General features: G+C 42.4%; 1 protein-coding gene across 2 annotated transcripts in view; it reads left to right on the plus strand.

Annotated features, from left to right (window-relative positions):
- Positions 1 to 15,714, plus strand: part of p2ry6 (pyrimidinergic receptor P2Y6) — an 81,507-nt gene extending 65,793 nt beyond the window's left edge. For both annotated transcript variants that reach the window (XM_008117764.3, XM_008117765.3), the window contains exon 2: positions 10,251 to 15,714. In XM_008117764.3, the coding sequence (XP_008115971.1) occupies positions 10,296 to 11,288 (993 nt within the window). In that variant the 5' untranslated portion in view covers positions 10,251 to 10,295 and the 3' untranslated portion in view covers positions 11,289 to 15,714. The remainder of the gene's footprint in view (positions 1 to 10,250) is intronic.
- Positions 15,715 to 17,784: the final 2,070 nt, after the last annotated feature.

The raw sequence follows: 17,784 nt of genomic DNA on the forward strand, positions 1-17,784 counted from the left end.
CCTTGGTCAGACCACACCTGGATTCACAAAGTGTCTCATTCTGGGCACTGCAATTGAAGGGAGATGTTGACTCTAAGCTGGAATGTGTCCAGAAGAGGGAGACTAAAATAATCAAGGGTCTGGAGAACAATCCCTAGGAGGAGCGGCTTAAAGAGCTGGGCATGTTTAGCTTGCAGAAGAGAAGGCCGAGAGGAAACATGACAAGGGCCATGTATAAATATATGAGGGGAAGTCATAGGGAGCAAGCTTGTTTTCGGCTGCCCTGGAGACTAAAATGTGGAGTAATGGCTTCAAACTACAGGAAAGGAGATTCCACCTGAACATGAGGAAGAATTTTCTGACTGTGTGAGAGAGCTGTTCAACAGTGGGACTCTCTCTCTGCCCCGGAGTGTGGTGGAGGCTCCTTCTTTGGAGATTTTGAAATAGAAGTTGGATGGCCATCTGTCGGGGGTGCTTTGAATGAGATTTTCCTTCATCTTGGCAGAATGGGGTTGGACTGGATGGCCCACGAGGTCTCTTTCAACTCTAGGATTCTATGATTCTATAATTTCCAAAAATATGGTTTGATTGCTTGCAGAAACAGAGGGGCACAGAAAAAGCCTAGATTTGGAGTCTGGGGAAAACAATCTGACTTTGCATTGGAATGCTGCTGCTCATTCGTTTAGTCGTTTCAGACTCTTGGTGACCTAGTGGACCAGTCCAGGCCAGAGCTCCCTGTTGGCCGTCACCGGCCCCAGTTCCTTCAAGGTCGAGCCAGTCCCTTCAAGGATGCCGTCCATCCATCTTGCCCTTGGTCGCCCTCTCTTCCTTTTTCCTTCAATTTTCGCCAGCATCGTGATCTTTTCCAAGCTTTCCTGTCTCCTCATGATGTGGCCAAAATACTCTAATATCCTTCCCTCCAGTGACCAGCCATTGGGCATTATTTCCTGGAGGATGGACTGGTTGGATCTTCTTGCCAAGGTCCAAGGCACTCTCAGGATTTTCCTCCAGCACCAGAGTTCAAAAGCGTCTCTCTTCCTTCGCTCAGCTTTCCTTATGGTCCAGCTCTCGCATCCATAGGTTACTCTGGGGAATACCATTGCTTTCACTATGCGGACCTTTGTTGCCCGTGTGATGTCTCTGCTCTTCACTATTTTGTCAAGGTTGGCCATTGCTCTCCTCCCAAGAAGGAAACGTCTTCTGATTTCCTGGCTGCAGTCTGCATCTGCAGTGATCTTCGCGCCTAGAAATATAAAGTCTGTCACTGCCTCCACGTTTTCTCCCTCTATTTGCCAGTTGTCAATCGGTCTGGTTGCCATGATCTTGGTTTTCTTGATGTTTAACTGCAACCCATCTTTTGCCCTTTCTTCTTTCACTTTGGTGAGAAGGCTCCTCAGCTCTTCCTCACTTTCAGCCATCAGAGTGGTATCATCTGCATACCTAAGGTTGTTCATGTTTCTTCCAGAAATTTTAACTCCGGCCTTGGATTCCTCAAGCCCCGCATGTCGCATGATGTGTTCTGCGTACAAGTTGAATAGGGAGGGTGAAGGGATGCAGCCCTGTCACACTCCTTTCCCAATCTTGAACCAGTCTGTTGTTCCGTATACCTGTATATTATTTAGCCTTGAGCAGCACCAGGTTTGCACCAAGCTCAAGGCTCAGCTTGTGAAGATTCCTCACTTCCCCCTATGTATTTTTCTAAAGCCGCTTCTTGACCCCGCAGGCTGAGAAAGATACGTCCAGGGAAAGATTTGTGCCACCGATGTCTGACGGAAAAACCTCGACAATCTGGTCTGGGTGGAATGAGGTTTCCAGTGTGATGAGATAAGAGTCTCCGATTGACTCTGGTATATAGGCTCGAATTGTGCCTTGGATGACAAAGGCCTGGCACCTTTCAATATCTGCTCCTAAAAAGCACCTTTTAAGTGAAAGAGCCAAAAATTGGCATTTTTTGTGGCATAGATTTGTGCAATTGTTCTCCTGTAGTTGGATGTGCCGCAATAGGTATCTGTAGGGCAATCAGGAGAGAAAAGTCAAGTTGAAAGGATTTGGATCATTGCATGGATGGTAAAGAACTAGAACCTCTACAACAAGCACATATCGGTAAGTATGTCTAATGTGAGCTATTATAACTCTAACGTTCAGGTGGGATCTCCTTTCCTGTCATTTGAACCCATGGCTCCATTAACTCCTAGTCTCCAGGGCAGCAGAAAACAAGGCAGCTCCTTCTTCCTTACGACCCCCTTTCATTCATATATATATGTGTGTGTGTGTGTGTGTGTGTGTGTGTGTGTGTGTAATGGAATCACGGCACCGGACAAAACAACTAAACTAAACGCCCCACAACCTTGAAAATTGACAGCACAACCTCTCATCCACGCCTCTACGTTCATACAACAAAAAGAAAAGAAAAATTAAGTCCTAGGCACAGCAACGTGTGGCCAGGCACAGCTAGTATATATATATAATTACAGTATTTATATTCCGCCCTTCTCACACTGAAGGGGACTCAGAGCGGATCACAATGCACATATATATGGCAAACATTCAATGCCATTAGACATACGACACATATAGACAGACACAGAGACACAGACACATTTCCAGCTTCATGAGGTTATGCTTGATTCTGGCCACAGGGGGAGCTGTTGCTTCACCGTCCACGAGTGACACTGAGTGCTGCGCTTCCTCATTCCTTTCCACATGTTGCTGGCAGTTTTATGGTGTTGTAAATTAGTTAAATTAGCCTCCCTGCATAAAGCGTTCCTAAATTTCCTAGTTGACAGATGCAACTGTCTTTCAGGCTGCTTAGGTAAACAGCAAGCTGGGCTATTTAATGGTTGGGGGCTTAACCCGACCCGGGCTTCAAACTCATGACCTCTTGGTCAGTAGTGATTGCAGCTGGTTACTAACCAGCTGCGCCACAGCCCGGCACTCCAGAATGTCTCTGTGCTATTCTTCTCCTGGAAGCTTCATGTTCAATATGTTAACTATTGACCAGGGTTTCATGTATGCACATGATTACTGTGCATTAATTTATTTTCATCCTGATATAGGGACTCTAAGGTAGCTAACAGCAAACGTGGCACCATATAATTAAAGCAAATACAATACGTTGGGAATGTAAGAATGTAAAATAAATTAAATTTGGTGTCATGGAACATAAAAAAAAATACATTTAAACCTACCCTCCAGAATCCCACTCACACCATTCACACAAAGTCCTGCATTGTCTCTCCTGCGGATACGGGAATAACGCTCTATTCTTTATCCAACTCTATTGGCGATTGCCACTCAGTTGACTTCAACTTTTGGAATCAACAGCTTCAATGCTTTTTACAGTCATTACCAGGATTTGTACGACATATATCTAACCATAATAATTTTGCAAAATTATTATGATTAGGTATATGTCATACAAATCCTGGTAATGCCTGTAAAAAGCATTGAAGCTGTTGATTATCATAGCATGAACTGCTCTAGTTAGCCTATGCATTGTGTGAAATAGCACTTTTTGCTTTTGGCCCGAATCTACTACCAGCCAATTTGATTTGATTTGATCCCAGACCCATATATTTGTATTTTGTCCCAGTCAATGATACAACATGGGAAATATGATAGCATGGAACATCCTAACTGTGACATTTGCTATTTGACACTTTAGGTTCTTGATCAGTTCCTCCATGTTGTTGTTGTTGTTGTTGTTGTTGTTGTTGTTGTTGTTATGGTTGTGCTGTCGAAGGCTTTTATGGCCAGTAGCACTCGGTTGTTGTGCATTTTCCAGGCTGTATGGCCATGTCGCAGAAGCATTCTCTCCTGACGTTTCACCCACATTTATGGAGGGCATCCTCAGAGGTTGTGAGGTATATTGGTAAACTAAGCAAGAGATATTTATATATCCGTGAGAGGTCCAGGGTGAGAGAAGGAACTTTTGTCTGTTGTTGTTGTTGGTGGTGGTGGTGGTGGTGGTGGTGTTTGTGTTTATTTATACCCAGCTTTTTCCTCTCCACAAAGAGAATTAAAGAGGCTTATATCAAAAGCATTTCAATACAGTTTAAAATTTATAACTATTCAAACCTTCCCCCATCGCTGTCTGCTCCAGTTTTCTTCTGATTTCTTGACCACAGTCTCCATTCAGATGAATGGCAGAACAACTGGGTAGGAAACCTTGAACTATTTCAATGTCTACCTAAAGTTATATAAATCATCTCCAGCTGGGTTGCGGTGAGTTTTCCGGGCTGTCTGGCCATGTTCCAGAAGCATCCTCTCCTGACATTTCTCCCACATCGATGGCAGGTATCCTCAGAGGTTGTGAGGTCTGTTGGAAACTAGGCAAGTGGTGTTTATACAGTAGAGTCTCACTTATCCAACATAAACGGGCTGGTAGAACATTGGATAAGCGAATATGTTGGATAATAAGGAGGGATTAAGGAAAAGCCTATTAAACATCAAATTACGTTATGATTTTACAAATTAAGCGCCCAAACATCATTTGACAGAAAAAGTAGTTCAATACGCAGTAATGCTATGTAGTAATTACTGTATTTACGAATTTAGCACCAAAATATCACGATGTATTGAAAACATTGACTACAAAAATGCGTTGGATAATCCAGAACCTTGGATAAGCGAGTGTTGGATAAGTGAGTCTCTACTGTATATCTGTGGAATACCCAGGGTGGCAGAAAACTCTTATCTGTTGGAAGAATGTTGCAATTGGCCACCTTGATTAGTATTGAAGTATAGCCTTGCAGCTTCAAAGTCTGAGAATTCCAGACGGGAAACAATCAGGTCCAGCTAACACCTCCCAACAAGGGATTCCCCCCCAGGCAGGAAGCAGCCAGGCTTTGATGCTGCAAGGCCATTCAATGCCAATCAAGCTGGCCAATTGCAACATTCACCCTTGCCTTCCTTAGCCTTGAGCCATGATGTTTATGGCGGTGTCAAGATGCATTCATCCTCCAGCATCCATGCAGCCTGAGTGACCAAACCTCTCTGGTTTTGGGTGCTAGACTTCTTGTCTAGCTGCTCATTCAGGATTGCGAAGTCTTTCCTTTTTTACAACAAGGAATGAATGAAAAACAAAGCTGAATGCAGATGCCACAAATACTGCTCTGGCCTTTTTGCTTCCCCGACATTGCACAACTTAACCACAACACCCTCGGGGTTTTTGCACAGGGATAAAGGTCACTGGGGTGTAAGTGCAAAGGGACCACATGATCCCAGGTCATTGCCTCTAAAAAATGCAAAGAAATGTTCCATGTGCTGAGGATGAAAACATGGGTGATGTTATCCTTAAGCCATGGCTGGCTTAGGAAAATCAGGGATATTACCAGTATATACTCGAATATAAGCCGACCCGAATATAAGCCGAGGCATCTAATTTTACCACAAAAAAACTGGGAAATCATTGACTCAAGTATAAGCTGAGAGTGGGAAATTTCAGAAACAAAAATAGATACCAAAAATTACATTAATTGAGGCCCGGGCTGTGGCGCAGGCTGTTGAGCAACCAGCTGCAGCCAGTGCAACAAATCACTCTGACCAAGAGGTCATGAGTTCGAGGCCAGCTCAGAGCCCCGTGTTTGTCTTTGTCTTTGTTCTATGTTAAAGGCATTGAATGTTTGCCTTATATGTGTAATGTGATCCGCCCTAAGTCCCCTTCGGGGTGAGAAGAGCGGAATATAAATACTGTAAATAAATAAATTAAATGTTTTTGAATATTTACATCAAGCTCTAATTTAAGATAAGACTGTCTAACTGATTAAATCATTATTCTCATCTTCAATGTAAAGGTGCTTATGTATCCTTTTAATAATAATAGAGTAAAATAATACATGTAATAATAATAATAAATACAGGAAAATAATACATGTAATGATAAATAGAGTAGAATAATAAATATAATAAGATCAGAGTGAAATAATGAATGTAATAATAATAATAATAATAATAATAATAATAATAATAATAATGTGTTATTATTCGACTTGTGTTCAACTTGTGATTTTGTGATATGAAATCCAGCATGTCTATCTTGTTTGCTGTGTCATAATAATAATAATAATAATAATAATAATAATTAAAAAAATTGGAAACAATAGACATTGACAAAATAACGATCTGCCAACTACAAAAGGCCACCCTAATGGGATCTGCACGCATCATCCAAAAATACATCACACAGTCCTAGACACTTGAGAAGTGTTCGACTTGTGATTTTGTGATACGAAATCCAGCATATCTATCTTGTTTGCTGTGTCATAATAATAATAATAAAAATTGGAAACAATAGACATTGACAAAATCACGATCTGCCAACTGCAAAAGGCCACCCTAATGGGATCTGCACGCATCATCCGAAAATACATCACACAGTCCTAGACACTTGGGAAGTGTTCGACTTGTGATTTTGTGAAACGAAATCCAGCATGTCTATCTTGTTTGCTGTGTCATAATAAAATAATAATAATAAATAGAGTAAAATAAATGTAATAGTAGCAACAATAATAGAGTACAATAATAAATATAATAATAGAATAAAATAATAAATGTAATAATACTAATAATAATAATAGAGAAAAATAATAAATGTACCATATATTCTCGAGTAAAAGCTGACTCAAATATAAGCCAACCAGGACCCTCACCCAAGTATAAGCCGAGGGGGGCTTTTTTAGTCCTAAAAAAAGGGCTGAAAAACTAGGCTTATACTCGAGTATATACAGTAATTATTTCTTTGTTTCTTATGATAACAGCAAAATGGATGTCTAAGGAACTTTCGATTGGGTTGAGATGCAAAAGAAACAGAAAAGGGGAGAAATCACCAAAGAGGAATTGAAATAATACCTAGCGCGTGCATTCAGTTCGAATTTTTGAAAACGAATTTCCCAATGTGGTGCCGTTGTGCATGTCTGCACACTTGAGCATGCTTGCTCCTTAATGTGAATGCACACTGTTTTGCACACATGTTTGGTTCCAAATTTATTTCTGCAACAAGACTACTCACTAATGAAACAGTATTGCACAAGTGACATATTTGTTTATATCAGGCATGGGCAAACTTTGGCCCTCCAGGTGTTTTGGACTGCAACTCCCACAATTCCTAACAGCCGGTAGGCTGTTAGGAATTGTGGGAGTTGTAGTCCAAAACACCTGCAGGGCCAAAGTTTGCCCATGCCTGGTCTATATGCTTCTCCTCCTTCTTGTAGGGCCTTTGCTATTTTGTTACCTTGATTGTTTTCCTTAGTGTTTATTTTTGTGTTGTTATTGTGTGCCTTCAAGTCAAGCCAAACCTATGGCAACCTATCCTAGATGGTTTGCTCTTGCTTTCCTCTGAAGCTAAAAGAGCTCTACTAGATCTACACTGCCGTATAATCTGGATTATAAAAGCAGATAATCCACTGGAGGGACAAAGCTGGGAAAACTTACTTTTTTATGATGACAACATTCAGAACTTCTCAGTGAGCATGGCCAATAGAGAATCCTGGGAGTTGTCATCCAAAAAAGGAGCATTTCTGAGCATTGACCATTTCTTACAAAGCACCAAGATAGTGATAGACTGGATTATAGCAAGATGTTAAGCATAAGAAGTTGTGTGTATCTGAATATTCAAAATAGTCTATTGCATTGACTTGTGCGTATATGTGCACCCACGTTGCCTTATGGTAACTATTAATTCCATAGGGTTTTCTTTGGATTTCGAAGGTGGTTTCCCTGATTTGTTTTCCCAAATAGATATGCAGCATCTCGTATTCATTGGCAGTCTCCCATCCAAGCACTAACCAAAGACAACCCTCCTTAGCATCCAAGATCATGACAGGTTCTGTTGACTTTAGGGGATTTAGGTTTCTGGGCCTGTATCTACACTGCTTTGAACTGGATTATATGAGTCTATACTGCCATATAATCCAGTTCAAATCAGATAATCTGGATTTTATATAGGAGTGTACATGCAGCCTGAACTGACCTACCAAAGTACAGTAGAGTCTCAGTTATCCAAGCTAAACAGGCTGGCAGAACCTTGGATAAGTGAATATCTTGGATAATAAGGAGGGGTTAAGGAAAAGCCTATTAAACATCAAATTAGGTTATGATTTTACAAATTAAGCACCAAAACATCATGTTATACAACAAATATGACAGAAAAAGTAGTTCAATAGGCAGTAATGCTAGGTAGTAATTACTGTGTTTACGAATTTAGCACCAAAATATCATGATATATTGAAAACATTGACTACAAAAATGCCTTGGATAATCCAGAACCTTGGATAAGCGAGGCTTGGATAAGTGAGACTCTACTGTAACTGGCCAAGAACTAATTCCTTTTGTGTCATAAGACTGCCATCTAGAGGCCAGTCAAAGTTATTACAGGAGGCTTATATTTAGATACTCACTGATGTCAATTACATTAGAGTTTCACTTATCCAACCGAAACAGGCCGGCAGAATGTTGCATAAGCGAATATGTTGGATAATAAGGAGGAATTAAGGAAAAGCCTATTAAACATCAAATTATAATTTTACAAATTAAGCACTAAAACATCATGTTTTACAACAAATTTGACAGATAAAGTAGTTCAATACGCAGTAATGCTATGTAGTAATTACTATATTTATGAATTTAGCACCAAAACATCGCAATGTATTGAAAACATTGACTACAAAAACATTGACTACTAAAAGGCAGACTGCGTTGGATAATCCAGAACGTTGGATAAGTGAATGTTGGATAAGTGAGACTCTACTGTCTCTATAGAGGCATCTACACTGTAGAATGAGAAGCAGTTTGACACCACTTTAACGGCCATGGCTCAATGCTAGGGAATCCTGGGAGTTGTAGTTCTACAAAGTTTTTAGCTTTCTCTACCCAAGAGTGCTGGCGAGAAACTAAGCTGAGAAACTGACCTTATAATGCAGTTTGAATTCCAATATAATGCAATTCAGTGCAGGCCAAACTGCATTATATGTTCAGTATAGAGAACCAGCATATGTCCTTTAATATATTTGTTTTAACAGTTTCTGTTTATGGATTTTAATTGTGTTGTACCCCACCTCGAGCCTTGAGGAAGGGAGGGTTACAAATAAAAATGATGATGATGATGACTATGTTAATGTAAATTTACATTAGAGAATGTAAAAACCCAGCCAGTGTTTTCTGAGATTGATGTAAAGAGAAGGCAAAGTGTGCTAAAGATGCTTGCAAACCAATAATCCTATTTCCATAAGAAGCGCATTTATTTTCGCACCCTATAGTTGCAGCACGAACCGCATTATAGCCATTGCTTAGAAAGAATAATCCAATTATGTTAATTTGCTGTTGGATTTAATAGCCTTTGGGCCAGCATCCTTCATCGAATTAAGACCAGCCAAGGCACAGGCAGGGATGCTCCGATTTACTTGCTATTCATCTCAGGATTCCCACTCGCTTATTATTCAGGTCAAGTTCCATCTGATCTGCACACAACGGGGAGACGGCAGCGATATGGAAAGGGCTTCAATATTGCTTTCCTCTTTACTTGGGCTGTTCTATCTGAGAACAAGGCTTCTCAGCCTTTTGCTGTCCAGATGTTTTGGACTACAACTCCCAATGGTTCCAGCCAGCATAGGCAATGGTAGGGATCTGAGGAGTTGGAGTCCCCAATATTTATTTATTTACAGTATTTATATTCCACCCTTCTCCCCCCAAAGGGGACTCAGGGCTCACATTGTACACATATAAGGCAAACATTCAATGCCATATAACATAGAGACAGAGACAGACACAGAGGCAATTTAAACCTTCTCCAGCTTCCAGCTTCCTGAGGGTATGCTTGATTCTGGCCACAGGGAGAGCAGCTGCTTCATCATCCACTGTGACGGCAACTTCCTCATTCCAACGGCGGCTGGATGATTTTTATGGTGTCTTAAATTAGCCTCTCCACATATAAGTGGTACCTAAATTTCCTACTTGATAGATGCAACTATCTTTCGGGTTGCTTAGGTCAGCAACGAGCAGGGGCTATATTTTATTTTTAATTGTCGGGTGCTCACCCCGACACGGGCTGGCCTCGAACTCATGACCTCTTGGTCAGAGTGATTTATTGCAGCTGGCTGCTAACCAGCCTGCTCCACAGCCCGGCCCCTTCTATACATATCTGTGGGTTTGAAGAGCTGAGTATTCAGATTTTATTAATATAAATTTATGATGCAATTTCTGCAACAGCTATCCCTTTCCAAACCACAGAGTTTCCAAACCACAAACAAACTAATCTCTGATTGTTTTATCCACAGATCCTGGTTACCTGAAGGGCGATCTGAATACTGAAATCCCTGGAAATGGATAACATCACATCTACAGAGATGGATAACATCACTTTTGATGTGGGGAAGAACTCGTGCACTTACCATGAAGAGTTTAAGCAAATCCTGCTACCAGTGGTCTACTCCGTGGTCATGGCACTGGGGCTGCCCTTGAACGCGGTGGTCATAGTCCAGATCTGGCTGTCCCGGAAGGTGCTAACCCGCAACATGATCTACATGTTGAACCTGGCGGTGGCCGACTTCCTCTACGTCTGCTCCTTGCCCCTGCTTATCTACAACTATGTCCAGAAGGACTACTGGCCCTTTGGTGACTTCACGTGCCGCTTTGTGCGCTTCCAGTTCTACACTAATCTGCATGGCAGCATCTCGTTCCTGACATGCATCAGCGTCCAGCGCTACTTGGGCATCTGCCACCCACTGGCCGCTTGGCACAAAAAGAGAGGCCGGGGCTTCACCTGGATTGTGTGCGGCGTGGTGTGGTTAGTTGTGGCGGCCCAGTGCGTGCCCACCTTCATCTTTGCCTCCACCGGCACCCAGAGGAACCGGACCGTCTGCTACGACCTGAGCACACCGGAAAGCTCCGGCGACTATTTCCCTTACGGCCTCACCTTGACCGCCACAGGGTTCCTGATCCCCTTCATCGTCGTCTTGGGCTGCTACTGCCGCATGGCCACCATCCTGTGCCAGAAGGACGAGCTGATTGGGCTGGCCGTCCGCAAGAAGAAAGACAAGGCCGTCCGGATGATCATCATCGTGGTGCTGGTCTTCGCCATCAGCTTCTTCCCTTTCCACTTGACCAAGACGATGTACCTCATCATCCGCTCCATTAAAGGGACGCCCTGCCTCACCCAGCAGACCTTTGCCATCGTCTACAAGTGCACCCGGCCTTTTGCCAGCATGAATAGCGTCCTGGACCCCATCCTCTTCTACTTCACCCAACGCAAGTTCAGGGAAAGCACCCGGCAACTGTTGGACAAGGTCAGCTCCAAATGGAAGCACAGTTCCTGAAGGAGCTTCGTTGGCAGAGTGTGGAAGCAAGTGCGCCTTTGGCTCAAGGGAAAGCAGGCAAAGGAGGGCTTCGTGGTGCATGGCACACCACCTCTCCCTCATTGCTGAAGCAAGCGACAAGGAAGGGGAGACGATGCATGGGCTCTGTGGCACCTGGTACACAACCTCTCTCATTGTTAACCCTTGGCCAAACAAGACTAAGAGTTCAAAGCCTTGCTAGAGAGATTGACTTTGGGGTGCCAAGGATTGAGTCCGAATCTGTGCCGAATCCTCCATCTGCTGGTGTCAGCATCTTCAAGAAGGAGAATGTTACCTTGTAAATACTGAATCACCGGTGTGTTATTGTCTTGTGTTGTAGCTGAGGTGAAACCATTTCATACCGGTTTGGGAGACGGCCTATTCTGTCTCCAGTGAGCAAGAAAAGAGAAAAGGAACAGTTATGGAGGAAAGCTCATCGGTTTGGTGTTCGATGGCACACGCTTGGTCTGGAAGGCTAAAGAAAGAGGGTCCAGCTCATGCTTTTGCAAGACACAGTATTATGACTATCGGACCAAGTTGTCCCAGTTGTTCAGACTGCTTGTAAAAAATCAATAGGTTCTAGACTGTATGGGGAGACAAGCTGTAAGGTTCTGCCCATTCTGTCTCCTCTACCTTCTTCTGTAAGACTCACCTGGTTCTTGGGTTGGGGGAATGCAATCCACACAGTCATTTAGTGGCAGAGGAAGAGCAGAGAAGAGAAACATGCAATTATAGCCAGGCAAACAACAACAAAGGTACTCTCTGAGACCTCCTGAAGGTCTCACCATCATTGGGCTTCTAGCTATAGTAGGATAGGTAAGGATGTAGCTCAGGTATGGGCAAACTTTGGCCCTCCAGGTGCTTTGGACATCAACTCTCGCAATTCCTAACAGCCTACCGGCTGTTAGGAATTGCGAGAGTTGATGTCCAAAGCACCTGGAGGGCCAAAGTTTGCCCATGCCTGACATAGCTGGACATTTGTACTCTAATCCTGTGCTCGAATGACCACTAGATGGCCCTGCTGGGATGCCTGAGTCCTATATTGCAAGGGATTGGAGAAGTTTGCACAAAGGAGCTGGTAAAACCCTCCTTTGTCCGCCGACATATGCTGGCGTATGTCACAAATCTTCAACATACCTATAGGCTGCTCAGAAAGGGTGGCAGCAAATGCCCCTCAAAACAATATAGCACTTCTGTTCTACAAATTGCTACTTATTTAGGAAATTGTGTACTTAGTGCATGTATATATATGTCTCAGAAGAGACTCTGTTCAATGCAATCAGTGTTTCGTGCCTAAATGGTGTCATTTCTTTTTGAGTTCAACTTTTTAAAAATAGCAATGAATGGCAAGGGGTGGAACTGGATCTATGAGTCTTTGATTCATATCTTGTCCAGTGCGTCTTAAATAATCTAATGTATAACAAAGGCAGGGGTTTTCCTCCCAACGTGCCAAGGATTTATATATTTGGCCAATGACCATAACATACACTCCTACATTTCACCATGAAAACAAGGCAAGGATTTTCCTTCAAAATGTGCCCAATCTATATATATATATAAGGGTAATGAAATTTCGGCCTAGGACAAAACAACAAAACTACACATCCCAGAAACACTAAACTTGGCAGCACAACCCATCATCCATGCCTCTACGTTCATACAACAAAAAGAAAAGAAAAATAAAGTCCTAATTAGAGGGAGAGGAAGAATTGTTTTTATCCAGTTGCTGCCATTTAGAAGGCTAAGCTCTGCCTACTTGGTCTCCTAGCAAACCACTCAGCCCAGGGGACAGGCAGAGTTTGGCCTCACTTACGCCTCTTCCACACTGCCTATAAAATACAGATTATCTGATTTTAACTGGATTATATGGCAGTGTAGACTCAAGGCCCTTCCACACAGCTATATAACCCATTTATAATGGACTTAATGTAAGGTAAAACCTTTACCCTTTACCTTAATAACCACCAATTCCTCAATACTTTATTTCCCATACCACCATACTTCGCCACAGCAACGCGTGGCTGGGCACAGCTAGTCTATATATATAAAAGGAGAATGGCATCGCTCCACCGGGCAAAACAACAAAACTAAAGGCCCCCCTAATCTCAAAATTTGATAACAGAACCCATCATCCACGTCTCTAGGTTCATACAACAAAACCAGACATTCCCAACCTCCATGGGGCCTAAAAAAACCCCCAAAAACTGGAACGCTCCATCTGCGCCTATCCCCAGGCTTACAAGTAGCGAGTCTACTCACTGCAATTCCAATTGGCCACAGCAACGCGTGGCAGGGCACAGCTAGTGGCTGTATATGTTCCCAATGAGTAAAACATACCCTCTGACGTTTTATAATCCAGGTCTATGTGGCCAAGAAACATCAGAGTGTGGTCAAGATGGCAGAAATATATTACTGAGGAAGAATACACTAGCTAGGAGAATCTACAGTGGTTTGCTTTTGCCTGAGCCAACTAGGAAAGGCAAGATCGCTTTCCTACTGAATTAATTGAATGTATTCGACGTTGGCACTTTGGACTTGGTTTGTTGCAACTGAAGTACGATAAAGTGGGAGGAAGAGAAGAAAACTGGAGCATTTTAAAAGCAGCTGAGAAGGTGGGAAGGCAGAGGATTAATTGGGGATATCATTGCCTAACTGGGACAATTGGGAAGTATGTTACAATTGTATGCTTTCTGTAAACTCACCAGGGACAGATACTGTTGCAAAGATCATCACTTGGAGTAGCCTTGTTCCAGTGGAAATCCAGGATATCTGTTTGGTGGCAAACTGGAAGTCTCTTGTGTTTTGTGGAAATGTTAGAGGACTCATCTTCATATACAACATGTAATGTCCAAAATGTGGACTTCGCAGTTTTCTGTGCCAATTTGTTGACTGTAAAAAGGCTACAATACCCAAAGATTCTTGGTTTCAGAGAAACACACTGTGGCAAACTTCCCATTACACTAGAGTCTCACTTATCCAACATAAATGGGCCGGCAGAACGTTGGATAAGCGAATCATAGAATCATAGAATATTAGAGTTGGAAGAGACCTCATGGGCCATCCAGTCCAACCCCCTGCCAAGAAGCAGGAAATCGCATTCAAAGCACCCCCGACAGATGGCCATCCAGCCTCTGCTTATACGTTGGATAATAAGGAGGGATCAAAGAAAAGTCTGTTAAACATCAAATTAGGTTATGATTTTACAAATTAAGCACCAAAACATCTTGTTATACAACAAATTTGACAGAAAAAGTAGTTCAATACGCAGTAATGCTGTGTAGTAATTTAGGAATTGTATTTACGAATTTAGCACCAAAATATCACGATGTATTGAAAACATTGACTACAAAAACGCGTTGGATAATCCAGAACGTTGGATAAGCGAATGTTGGATAAGTGAGACTCTACTGTACTACTGAAACCTAAAAGGTGCATACAGGGTGCATCCACACTGTAGAATTAACACAGTTTGACACCACTTTAACTGCCCAGAGAAGACTGTTGAATCCTGGGAGTTGTTATTTGGCAAAGCACCAAGGCTGTTTGCCAGAAAATGCAAAAGGTCGTGTGAAACTATGACTCCCATTTTTTTATTGTGCCAGAAGCAACGTGAGAACATACTGCAAGTCGTTTCTGGTGTGAGAGAATTGGCTTTCTACAGAGACGTTGCCCAGGGGACCCTCAGATGTGTTACCATCCTGCTGGGAGGCTTCTCTCGTGTCCCCGCAAGCTAGAGCTGACAGATGGGAGCTCACCATGTCTCACGGATTCAAATCGCCAACCTTAAGGTCAGCAACCCAACCTTCAGGTCAGCAATTCAGCTGACTCAAAGGTTTAATCTAGTGGTTCGCAACTTGTGAGTTTCCAGGTGTTTTGGCCTACAACTCCCAGAAATCCCAGCCAGTTTACAAGCTGTTACCAATGGTTTAACCCATTGTGTCACCACGGCTCCTTTTTGACTGATTCCATGGCATTGAGCCATGGCTGTGGTGTCAAACTGCGTTAATTCAGTAGTGTAGATGTATCTTCAGACCTTTTGGTATTGTGGCCTATGCCATTCTCATTGGTGCTCCATGGATAGATAGATAATTACAATTTTCTCGTAGGCATGACTGCATATATATAGCAAAATAACAGACATTGCAAATAAAACTAGTAGAAAGCATAAATGCATGTGGTCAAACACATTTTCTAAAATACTGATTTCCAGTCGGTAGGTCTGTGGGTTGCAAAGGTAAATGCTACACGTAATAAGCGTAATAGTAAATTATTAAAAGGTCAGTCCCTAAGTGCATGTGTGAGCCAAAAGGGAGGAACCTCAAATAATATAAAAGTTGTCTAATGTGTTTTAAATGTGTTTAATTTATTGACTTCTTTTAATAAAATTAAAAAAGGGATACAAGACAAATGCGTCCTATTTTATTGGTAAATATGGGCTTGCTTGGTGTGAACTCTGTTGGGTAATCTGATGAAATGTAACAAAATTAGAAAAGAATTGTTCCTGGTTTGAAAATGTTCTTTCCTGTTTAATTGTGTGACCCTTACTTTGAAAGGAGTTGTTATACTCCAGAAACTTTTTGCGGCTGCCACAAAATATGTTGAATTGGTTGAGACTCTCTGACAGATTCACTGAAAAACTAGAGCAAAATGTGATGTAGGGTGTCCCGCAAATACAACGTTTTTGCGGTTTAATAAGCTTTTTCCGTGTTTTTATGATAGAACCAATTCGGAAATGACATGTATAACCCAGGAACAAAACTCATGATACACAGTGTAATCATGGCCATGGTGCTAATTCATATTCATGATACCAAGGCAAATAATCTCCTGTGGTGATTTTGCCATTTCCTTCTTCTGGCATTTTTGTTGGTCTCCCATCCAAGTACTAACCAAGGCCAACCCTGCTTAGCTTCCAAGAATAGAGGATATCTGCTGCCTTTAGGATATCTAGGGCTCTTTTGGGAGGAATTTTAGCATACTACTGTAATGCCTTTCTCTTGTTTCTCATGCAATATAGAAGCAATGCCATAATTTTTCAGCCAGGCTATAGGCACATGCAGATCGAAACAAACAAGTAGCATTTGAATTCTAAAATCTTTAAACAGCTGTTACATCTAGCAAGGTGTTCCCAATGTTTATAGTATAGGGATACCTCAGCTAACAAGGTAACAAATGCTTCTTATGCCTGCTAGCCTGTTTTTCTTCCACATCCTCTGTCCAGTTGGAAGTGTTTTGAGAAGCATCAACAAATGAAGTCTAGGAAAAACACAGACATTTGGTTGGAGAAGCATTTCTGCCTTTAACAATAGGAATCTCTGCCCCCTTCTAGACTGTCCTTATATTCCAAGATGTGATCCCAGACTATTGTTTATCTCAGGTTGGGTTGCTGTGAGTTTTGCTGAGTATGGCCATGTTTCAGAAGCATACAATCCTGATGCTTCACCCACATCTATGGCAGGCATCCTCAGAGGTTGTGAGGTTTGTTGGAAACTACACAAGTGAGGTTTATATATCTGTAAGAAAATGTCCAGGGTGGGAGAAAGAACTCTTGTCTGTTTGAAACAAGTGGGAATGTTGCAATTGGCCACCTTGATTAGCATGGAATAGCCTTGCAACTTCAAAGCCTGGCTGCTTCCTACCTGGGGGAATCCTTTGTTGGGAGGTGTTAGCTGGCCCTCATTGTTTCCTGTCTGGAATTCCCCTGTTTTCTGAGTGTTGTTCTTTATTTACTGTCCTGATTTTAGAGTTTTTTATTCAATGCTGGGGTCTCCGGTGGCAAAGTGTGTTAAAGCGCTGAGCTGCTGAACTTGTGGACCAAAAGGTCACAGGTTCGAATCCAGGGAGCGGAATGAGCACCCGCGGTTAGCCCCAGCTTCTGCCAACCTAGCAGTTCGAAAACATGCAAATGTGAGTAGATCAATAGGTACCACTCTGGCGGGAAGGTAACAGCGCACCATGCAGTCATGCTGGCCACATGACCTTGGAGGTGTCTACGGACAACGCCAGCTCTTCGGCTTAGAAATGGAGATGAGCACCAACCCCCAGAGTCAGAAACGAGTGGACTTAACGTCAGGGGAAACCTTTACCTTTACTATTCAACACTAATCAAGGTAACCAATTGCAACATTCACTCTTGCCTCCAACAGACAAGAGTCCTTTCTCCCACCTTGGACATTATTCCACAAATATATAAACCCCACTTGCCTAGTTTCCAGCAGACCTCACAACCTCTGAGAATGCCTGCCATAGATGTGGGTGAAACATCAGGAGGGAATGCTTCTGGAACATGGCCATACAGCCTGGAAAACTCACAGCAACCCAGTGATTCTGGCCATGAAAGCCTTTGACAACACATTAACCCAGGTTAACTGGTACTGTATAATCCAATTCAAAGCAGATATCATGGTATCAGATCCCGGGATATAAAGACAGCATAGAAGGGGATTCTGGATGTGCCTACTCTGTTGATCCCTTATAA

Source organism: Anolis carolinensis, chromosome 3 (assembly GCF_035594765.1).
Source record: "Anolis carolinensis isolate JA03-04 chromosome 3, rAnoCar3.1.pri, whole genome shotgun sequence".
Taxonomy (NCBI): domain Eukaryota; kingdom Metazoa; phylum Chordata; class Lepidosauria; order Squamata; family Dactyloidae; genus Anolis; species Anolis carolinensis.